This window comes from Nanorana parkeri, unplaced genomic scaffold (assembly GCF_000935625.1).
Source record: "Nanorana parkeri isolate BGI_ZX_2015 unplaced genomic scaffold, ASM93562v1 scaffold584, whole genome shotgun sequence".
Taxonomy (NCBI): domain Eukaryota; kingdom Metazoa; phylum Chordata; class Amphibia; order Anura; family Dicroglossidae; genus Nanorana; species Nanorana parkeri.
Genome location: NW_017306852.1, coordinates 978686 through 988431, shown reverse-complemented (window position 1 = coordinate 988431; position 9746 = coordinate 978686). Strand labels below are relative to the sequence as shown.

General features: G+C 43.2%; 1 protein-coding gene across 2 annotated transcripts in view; it reads left to right on the top strand.

The window, feature by feature from the left end:
* The first annotated feature begins 1591 nt into the window (after positions 1–1591).
* Positions 1592–9746, top strand: part of RBM22 (RNA binding motif protein 22) — a 13621-nt gene continuing 5466 nt past the window's right edge. For both annotated transcript variants that reach the window (XM_018562556.1, XM_018562555.1), the window contains exons 1-8: positions 1592–1689; positions 2816–2869; positions 4564–4593; positions 5637–5769; positions 7304–7404; positions 7639–7811; positions 8999–9199; positions 9298–9462. In XM_018562556.1, the coding sequence (XP_018418058.1) occupies positions 1636–1689; positions 2816–2869; positions 4564–4593; positions 5637–5769; positions 7304–7404; positions 7639–7811; positions 8999–9199; positions 9298–9462 (911 nt within the window). In that variant the 5' untranslated portion in view covers positions 1592–1635. The remainder of the gene's footprint in view (positions 1690–2815; positions 2870–4563; positions 4594–5636; positions 5770–7303; positions 7405–7638; positions 7812–8998; positions 9200–9297; positions 9463–9746) is intronic.

Below are 9746 nucleotides of genomic sequence, written 5' to 3'. Positions count from 1 at the left end.
TTTCCTTTATGAAGACCCCTGATGTATATCTAGGAATCATTTCCTTTATGAAGACCCCTGATGTATATATACGAATCCTTTCCTTTGCAAAAGACCCCTGATGTGTATATATACGAATCCTTTCCTTTATAAAGACCCCTGATGTATATATACAAATCCTTTCCTTTATAAAGACCCCTGATGTATATATACAAATCCTTTCCTTTATAAAGACCCCTGATGTATATATACAAATCCTTTCCTTTATAAAGACCCCTGATGTATATCTACGAATCCTTTCCTTTATAAACATCCCTGATGTATATATACAAATGGCGGTCCTGAAGTGGCTAAAGCATTTGCAACACTTTCTTGGTCCCTTTAAAAAGTCCTGTGCTTAATTCATTAAAAGCCTCGGGACAACTGACAGCGTCCTACCAACCAATAACATTGTGCAGCCAACAGCATCTTAGCAACAAAGAACGCCGTGAAGGTCACATGTTAAAAAAGGACTGAGGACAAAGTGTCCGCGGTATGGACACTCCGGGCTCAGTGTCGCCACCACTTTACGTGAATCTGTTTCAGACACCGACCCACACTTCTGGGTGTGTTGGGTACTTGGTCCCCCCACTGCGCTCTGTGGCTTGTTCTGCCATTCCTACATCACTAATGTGTCCAAGAGGGACGAAGGGGCCACTGAGAGGAATCACAGAGCTGTATCAGGGGAAGGTCCTTAGAGCAGAATTATGGGGGGACTAAAATGCACTTACCCCCATAATTAGAGCCGACATATGACCAAGTAGGTGTCACATGACAGCTCTATAGCTCAAGAATTAAGCGATCACATACCGGTGATCTCTCAGTTTTTGATCTTTTTCCTGCAGAGAGCGTTGACTGACAGAGATTCCCCCCTCCTCTCTCCATTTCTTCAGCACTCATTGGAGGAACGGACAGGAAGGGGGAGGGCACAGCTGGCTCTGGGGCAGAGCCAGCTGTCAATCAGGTTGCAGGGTGGATCCCAACAATATTGTCAGGATCTTACCCTGCTGCAGCGTGGCTCTGCACTGTCAGCATATAGACCGCAATAGCCTGCTATATGCTGAGTTTTGAGTCCCAGAAGGACATTGGTATATGTCCTTCTGTGACCCAAAACAGAACTATGGCCAAAAAGGTTGGGCCATAGTTCCCTTTTAATCACCCAATGCAAACATGTGCCCACCCTCCATGAGGACAGATTGGCATAGGACAGATGAGCATATTATTTTATTGGATTTTTGTTGTTGAATTTAATGGACTAGGAAGATTGTCTCTTTAAAAAAAAACAGAGACCATAGATCACAAAACCTCAAAATCTACAGAAAAAGATACATTTTATTATAAAATTGGTAGGTTTTAGGATGGTTAACACATCTAAAGACTAAAAAATCCAAGAATAAATAATTGAAATTCAAGATTATCCCATCAGTGGCCACAATAAAGAGATAGTGTATAACAGGTAGAAGTAATACCTAGTGCCGCACGATGGCGCTGTGAATACTCCCTATACAACGTAGAACGGCGTTTTCGAGCGCCACAGCGGCTGTACGTACGTGGATAGCGGCACTCGGCGCATGCGCATGACACGGGCAGGGCGCTAACCGGGGGAATCTGTGTAAGATGGCTACGTCCCTTGGCTCAAACACTTACAACCGGCAGAACTGGGAGGACGCGGTAAGACGAAGGGTTTATTTGAACGGAGGGTGATCTGTCAAGATGAACTACGTTCTGGGGTTTTCGATAGTAGTTAGTGAGCACTGTGCGCTGGGCCAGGTGAAGCCTGAGTTGTAGGCCCCAGCCCATCTGTGTGTGTGTATTGTGGGCAGTGTTCATCAACGATCATTTATACTGCAGTTTAAATGTTACAGTGAACCGAGGAAAGTGATATGTAAGGTGCTACGCAGTCGAGGTTTACATTTTGGTATATGCTACTAGTAAAGGAACATGCAGTGTCTCTGTGTGCTTTATGTGCCTGTGATATAGTCTTGGGGTCCTCAAGAACCAAACAGATTTAATTGTTACCAAATACACGATTGCCATAAGGCAACCATATTGTTTTTTTACTCATCTCATTAAAGTGAAATGCTTGCTCGACGATATGAGATGTCAGATAACTTAACTAGCATTGTCCCTAGCTTTAACTGTGGGCTACAAAACACCTCCCAGGTTATGGAAATTGACAGTGTTGTCCCAGGGTCACAACACTGCTCAATAGGTGTAGTGAGTGAGCATTGTCACCCCTAGGACAGGAAGTGTGTTATTGGCAGGATCACCATGTGATAAAAATGAAACAATGCAGCCACTAGCTCCAAGGGCTAGTTCACACCAGCCACGGTGCGTTCTGGCACGAACGCACTGGATCGCATTGTGGCCGGCTCACTTTTTTTGTGGGGGCGGTGACGATGCATTGAAGTGAATGGCACCACAGCCAAGCCCTCCGGCCGCAATGCAATCAGCCGCACAGAAACGCGTGGCACATCAATACCTTCGTTCCGGTCAGAAAAAATAGTGCTTGCAGCATTTTTTCTGACCGGACCGCAGGCATTGATGTGCCACGCATTACTTTGAAGCCAGAGGGAGTGGCTGCTGTGCCATTCACTTGAATGCACTGCCACGCCCCCTCCCGCCCCACAACAAAGTTAGCCGGCTGCAATGTGCGTTCCGGCAAGAATAGGGCTGGATTGCACTGTGGCTGGTGTGAACTAGCTATAAGCGGTGCTTAGCTGCAATCCATTACATTTATGTTCTTAGGTTTCATGTACATTAATCTATAATCAATTTCTTGTTTGTTTTTTTTTAGGACTTCCCAATTCTTTGTCAGACATGCCTGGGAGAGAATCCATATATCCGAATGGTAAGGAATTTGTAAGCAATTGGTGATATTAACTATGACAGTGAGGGGATCAAAACGAGGCTTAATAAATATTCAATCAAATTAAAGGTACAGTTATCATATGTCCTGGGAAATCTGACCTTTTGGCATTTGTCTCTGCAATCTGTTTATTACGGGAAAGTCCACCATTTGAGAAAAAAAATAATAAATACACAATTCTTTATAAAAGACCAAATGTGCATTTATTTATTTTTGCATTTGAGCTGGTAAAGCATTGCAACCTCAATCGGTAGATCACGGCTGCAATGCTTTGCCTCCTGCAGATTCTTCCTCCTGTCCATCTTGCGGAATGTATGTACCGAGGTATGGACAATCGCAATATGGACAGGAGGAAGAATGAATAGACTACAAGTGCAGTGATGCCGTGGCGGCTGATGGGACTTGTAGTTTCTCCATTTACAGATCCTGTCGAAGGATCTGCTGCTGTGTGGGGGCGGAGCCGCACACAGCTGTGTCGAATCTAAAATACAGCAGCAGGCTGTGGGGAGAAGAACCCTGCAATTCAGGTAAGGAGGTGGGGTCCTGATGTGACCATGTTACACCCTGAATTTGGGTCATTGGAGGGTGTTTATTTTATCCTAGAGTTGCACTTTAATAACCTAAACAGATCAAAACAAGTGAGACTATTGGTGTTATTATCATATTCCATGATTGGCCTGTGTATGACTTGTTTAAGTTTCATATCCTTTCATTCACATTTGTGTATTTTCTCTGTTGGTTAGTTGTGTACAGGAATGGTATATATGTATGAAAAAAAAGGACTATCTTTAATGCGGTTTAAATATAAAGATTACCAGGGCTGTGCGATTCCTATGGACCAACGCCCTGTCCAGGTGGGGAAGTTCTGGCCGCCGGGCAAGTGTTTTTTTTCTTTGTGGGCAAGCAGGACTAAATGTAGAGCCGGGGAGCTGCCACTCGTTTTGTACAAGTGATCTGGGCGGCTGTACAGCCACCCTGGTTCACTTGTAGCAGCCTACTTGTTCACTCCCTCTCCCTCGCTCTTCTGGGGGGACCATGGCAAATGGCTTCAGGATGGAGAGCGGGGAGCAAACCAGAGACGTCCTTTCTCTGATCTGTGTGATCAGTGAGACAGGAGCGCTGTACTCACACCGCTTCCTGTCTCAGCTGTCACAAGCCAGGCTGTACATAAGATTGAGCTGTGCTTGATCTTCTGTATTGGGCAGGCTCCATAAAGAGAACCTGTCATCTCCAAATGAGATCAAATAGGGGCTTGTTAGCCCCTGTATAATAGCAATAAAGTTATGTGAAAAAAATAACAGTGATGAAGTAAAAAAAGAAAATTTATCAAAATAAATTGAAGCCAACCCTGCCGCTCCCACCATCTGTATGCGAATGAGTGCTGCCACCATTCCACTGTGTGCCATATTGTGGTAGCCGGCGCTCTCTTGCGCACACAATATGCATTAAAGGGTAAGTTTACCTTCCCAAGTAATTTGGGAAAATGGAATTACCTGTTCAAGTCTGGCCCCCTCTCTATATTACCTTTTTTCAGTTTGGGATGGCTCTGAAGTGGAGACATTCTTCTACAGAAGCCTTTGGTGTAGCAAATTGAAGGGCTGTATAATTCTAATTATTTCTGCAGTCTGACTTCATTTAATTTTTTTTTTCTTTTTGTTTTTTTTTTTTTTTTGCAGACCAAAGAGAAATATGGAAAAGAATGCAAGGTAGGATGCAATCCACTCCACAGAATACAACTTACCTGATGATAACATTCAGCAGGTTGTCACATGATTGTTATTACATTAAATAGGAACATCCCCTTACATGGTTAAAACAAAATAACATCCCACTGCGCCACTCCTCTCCTGTTTCTGCATGCGCAGGCGTGGTGCAGGCCTCAGTTAGATATTTTGGACCTTGCAGAGACCTCCTACATTTCGGCACATACGCCAATGCACTGTATTTGTGTCCTGCTGCATGATTGCGCGCGAATGCAATCCCCACACAGACCCACGAGTTGCTGGTCTCTGCCAGAGCCCAAATACTTGGAGTAGACCTCCAGCTTCTCTGGTCATGGTCAAAGATGACCGAAATCACACCATACTTCATAACTGGGTGAAACACTACACACCCCTCCAAAAAAAGAAACTATCTGCTCTTGTGCACACCCTTTTTTTTTGTTCTATTGCTTCTCCTGCTTTCAGTTGTAGTTGTGGTTGCTGGAATCATACTGCAGTGTCCTTGTCTTCGCCAGACATATTGGTTCTTCAACACCAAGTACCGTGTTTCCCCGAAAATAAGACACTGTCTTATATTTTTTTGGCTCCAAAAAAACACACTAGGTCTTATTTTCGGGGTAGGTCTTTTTTTTAAATTTAATTTTTTATGTACAACAATCCAAAGTTAATTGGTTCTTCAACACCAAGTATGGTGTGGCCTGCTTGCTCCATCTTTCTATGCAGCCTGACTAGAATAGATGTTGCTAGGAGGATGAGACTGGTTATGCGCAAAAATATGCTAAGATGCTTGTACATGCTTTTTTCATGTGTTGCCTTTTGAAGTCTATGGTGGCTAAAAATGCAGCACCAAAAGAAACACCTACTCTTTTTCCCAATGCATTGGTGCAAACAGCCCCATAGAAGATAATGGGAGTCCTCATGTCGTGTCACACAGGTGTGAATGGGGACTGAGTGTTCATTTACAGCTAGATATGTGTGGGTGCAATGAAGGTGTGATAATACTGTAACTTCTTCATTCTTCCTTTCAGATATGCGCTCGACCATTTACAGTTTTTCGCTGGTGTCCGGGGGTGCGCATGCGTTTTAAGAAGACAGAGGTGTGCCAGACATGTAGCAAGTTAAAAAATGTCTGCCAGACCTGTCTACTAGATCTGGAGTATGGTGAGTGGCACTTAAGCAAGATGGTGACTGTTGAGTATTTATGCATAAGCTGCAGTCACTTGCTGTATAAAAGGAAATGATGGTTTCTGAACATTATTCATACTTTGAGAGTACAGCTATCAAATAAAATGTATTCTAATAACAGTGTGTGGTTATTACTTATACGGACTATATTTAGTATATGTATATTCTTACAAATGTAGTCATTGGTGTTTCTCTACATTGTTCATGTAGACCAAATGGGCACATGGCTTCTTCTCTCAAATAGACTGTCCCTGAAACTTCTCAGGCACCTCCCTTGAAGTATTATAGCTTGCCCCAACTCTGCCGCTCTTGCTGCATCTTGATGTGTAAATGCAGTGAAATATATCAATGACAGCATGTGAAATAGTACATGGGTAACCATCACAGGCAGGGCCCTCCTTACCAGCTTGTCCTGAATTGTATTGTAATGTCTTCCTTATATTGTAAAGCGCTGCGCAAACTGTTGGCGCTATATAAATCCTGTATAATGATAATGGGTTAAGTTTTTTTATCATTACAAGTATCAATCATTTAGAGTTATTAGAATACAACTTCACTTAAGCTGGTCATATAATTAGCGGTCTATTTATGAACAATTCAGAGAGCCAATTTTCCTTTGAATCTCTGAAAACGTTTGTTCTGTGCGAATAGAGGCAAAAATTTACATTCTAAGTATGTATGTTTTCTTTTCCGGTCTAATGTAATGTAATACTGCAATATGGCCACTACATGTAGCTGAGGAGCGTAGAATATAAATACAGTGGTACCTCAGTTTCACAACGCTTCTGTTCGCGAACAGGAAGTTCAGCAAAAGTTTGCTTCCATTCGCCAACTCCGCATCGGGTGACTAACGCAACCGCAGCCATCTTCCCTGCTCTGACACTGGTCGTGGCTTCCTCTAGTCGAGATCGCGGTCTGATCACAGTTTGATTCGGTTCGCGACCACAATCATGGAACGAATTAAGTTTGTGAACCGAGGTACCACTGTACTTATTTCCTGTGCTCCTCTGCTCCATCTAGTGGATCTGGGGAAGTAAATACTTATTACTTATGCTCCTCTGCTCCATCTAGTGGCCATATAGCAGTTATTACATGTGACCTAAAAAGTAAATATACTTAGAACTTTCCTTTTTGCCTCTATTCGCGTAGAACAAATGTTCTCAGAGATTTGCAGAGCGCATTGCTCTGCAAACTCTTCCTAAATAGACCCCTAATAGATTTATTTTCGCTCAGCTTGTGGGCTAAACCAAAAACATCTAACAGACTCCTCCATCCACACTAAACAACGTGGATGACTGAATCTCCCACTGTGACTTTGTCAAGCTGGCAGGGCTACCCACTGTAAGAATTCTGTCCGATTTCCTGTGAAGCGCCTGAAATTCTAACAGTGTATGGCCAGCCTAAGGATTTACAGTGGCATAGTGTTGTACTGAAAAGTGGTTTTAAAAATGTTGGAAAAAATATTGTAAATGTGTTCTGTTCACTTACAATCCTAATAAATATTCCACAGGATTGCCAATCCAAGTACGAGATACCGGGATTTCCCTAAAGGATGACATGCCTAGGTCTGATGTGAATAAAGAATACTACACTCAGAACATGGAGCGAGAGGTAACTCGGAGATCCAGCCTTGTAACTGGCGTGGATATTCATACCTGTGTGCATTGTAAAAGCTGGATCAAACAGGTTTACTAGGGAAATGTGCTAACATAGCAACTATACCTTAGAACCCCTAGGCAGAATGGCTGAAGTAGACCGTCATGCAGATGGCGCTTGAAAATCATGTTGTGCGAAATTTGAGACCTGTTTACTGCTTTATATAACCTCCATTTTATTTCCTGGTAGATCTCAAATTCTGACGGCAGTCGCGCAGTTGGAGCTTTAGGCAAAGCAACATCAAGCAGTGACATGCTCCTAAAACTGGCTCGGACGACCCCTTACTACAAGCGTAATCGTCCCCACATCTGTTCATTTTGGGTGAAAGGAGAATGTAAACGAGGAGAGGAGTGCCCATACAGGTGAGTACAAATACAACACCCTGTTTTATTTTAACAGGGACTATAAAGGCCTTTTTTCTAGGGAGCGAAAGGAGGAATCTAAAGCACTACTGGAACTAGAGATTTCATTTTATTTATTATCGTCATCAGTCAGTGAACTGCTAATGTTGTCCACTAGATTTAGAAAGATGTTTGTAGAAATAATGGAGTGGAATTGTGATTATACCCTGAGTGGCCAGATTATTATGACCACCTGACGTTTGTAGGCAAATTAGCTATAATTTCGGGCTGAAGTTGCTAGAGGGCCAGACCATTATAAATAGGGAAGCAGGTTGTTTACCACGACAGTAGAAGTGATTTTTTTTCTGAAGATATGGGTAAACTACGCGATTTAACAGCCTTTGAACGTGGGATGATTGTTGGCGCCCGGAGCCATGGAGCGAGTATCAGCAAAACAGCAGAATTCGTTAAATGTTCAAGAGCAGCTGTTGTTAAAGTGTTTAAAGACTGGACTGTCAGCCGAAAATCTGGGTCTGAACGTGCGAATTGTGGCCGTCAGTGACTAGTCAATGTTAGGGCAGAACGGAGAGTGGCAAGACTGGTACAAGACAACAGAAGGGCAACAGTGCAGGGTCAGATTCCTCGCATCACCTTTCAACATCTCGTGGTCCCCTTGCAAAATTCCACCGATACTTGTAGATTCTGCCACCTAATGCAGCTTCCTGTGATGGAGTGTCGGTAATGTTGCACGTCTTTGGAATTCAGAGCAGAGTTTGTACTCAAGTAAGCTGCGCTTGATGGTTCTGCAGTGGGATGAGAAGATAGCCAGCCCCCTTCCATATCAGCATTGTCACTGCTTGAGCCACAAGCCTGTAGCTTGGCAACCACACCTAGTCCAGCACACTGCTTTCGGGATTGACAACACTGCCTTGCGGAAACCCTTGCGTTGGTGAGCTGTAATGTCTGGCAGGGGAAGCATGTGAGATACAAATGCAGGAGGATTTTTGCTCAGGGAAGATAAATAAATTAGTGTTTTGCTTTATGAGGCTTGTGCATCTCATAGTACCTGGGACTGTCAAACAGGAGCTTTTGGATGTGCTTAGAAATAATGGCAGCAAGAAAGATGCCTTCGCTAGGGTCTTTGTGCGCTTTTAAAAGAGGCATGCAGTTATGCATTAGACGTTTTTGAATGTTTTTCTCCTTTGCAGACATGAGAAGCCCACAGATCCCGATGATCCTCTTGCAGATCAGAATATCAAAGACCGTTACTATGGCATTAATGACCCTGTAGCAGACAAATTATTAAAGCGGGCTTCTACAATGCCACGTCTAGACCCTCCAGAAGACAAGAGCATCACCACCCTATATGTCGGAGGGCTGGGCGACAACATCAGTGAGTCTGAGCTCAGGTAGGTGTATTTTTTTTCTGTGTCTTAGATTTTATACAGCCTGAAGGTTTTCTATATCTGGTGAATAAAATAACGAACTCTTCCTTTTCTTTACATAGGAGCCACTTTTACCAGTTTGGTGAAATCCGAACGATTACAGTAGTTCAGCGTCAACAATGTGCCTTTATTCAGTTTGCTACCAGGCAGTCAGCAGAAATGGCAGCAGAGAAGTCATTTAACAAGCTAATTGTTAATGGACGGCGGCTCAATGTCAAGTGGGGAAGGTAAGTGACCTTGGAAGGGGCACACTAAAAAATTAAACAAAACTGTGCTTATATTTAATGCTAATTTATTTTGGGGTATGGAATTGGGTAGGACAGAGCCTTAGATTCATTCTTCATATGCATTATTATTATTTCCATACTAGACATCTCTGATTCTCCAACAAATTTAGAAGTTTGTCAAAACAAACACTTTTTCCCTTAGATCAGGGCAGGGGTGGGCAATTTTCTCAAGGGGCCACATGAGAAACAGACTGTTGTGGAGGGCCAACACATTAGTGTGAAGG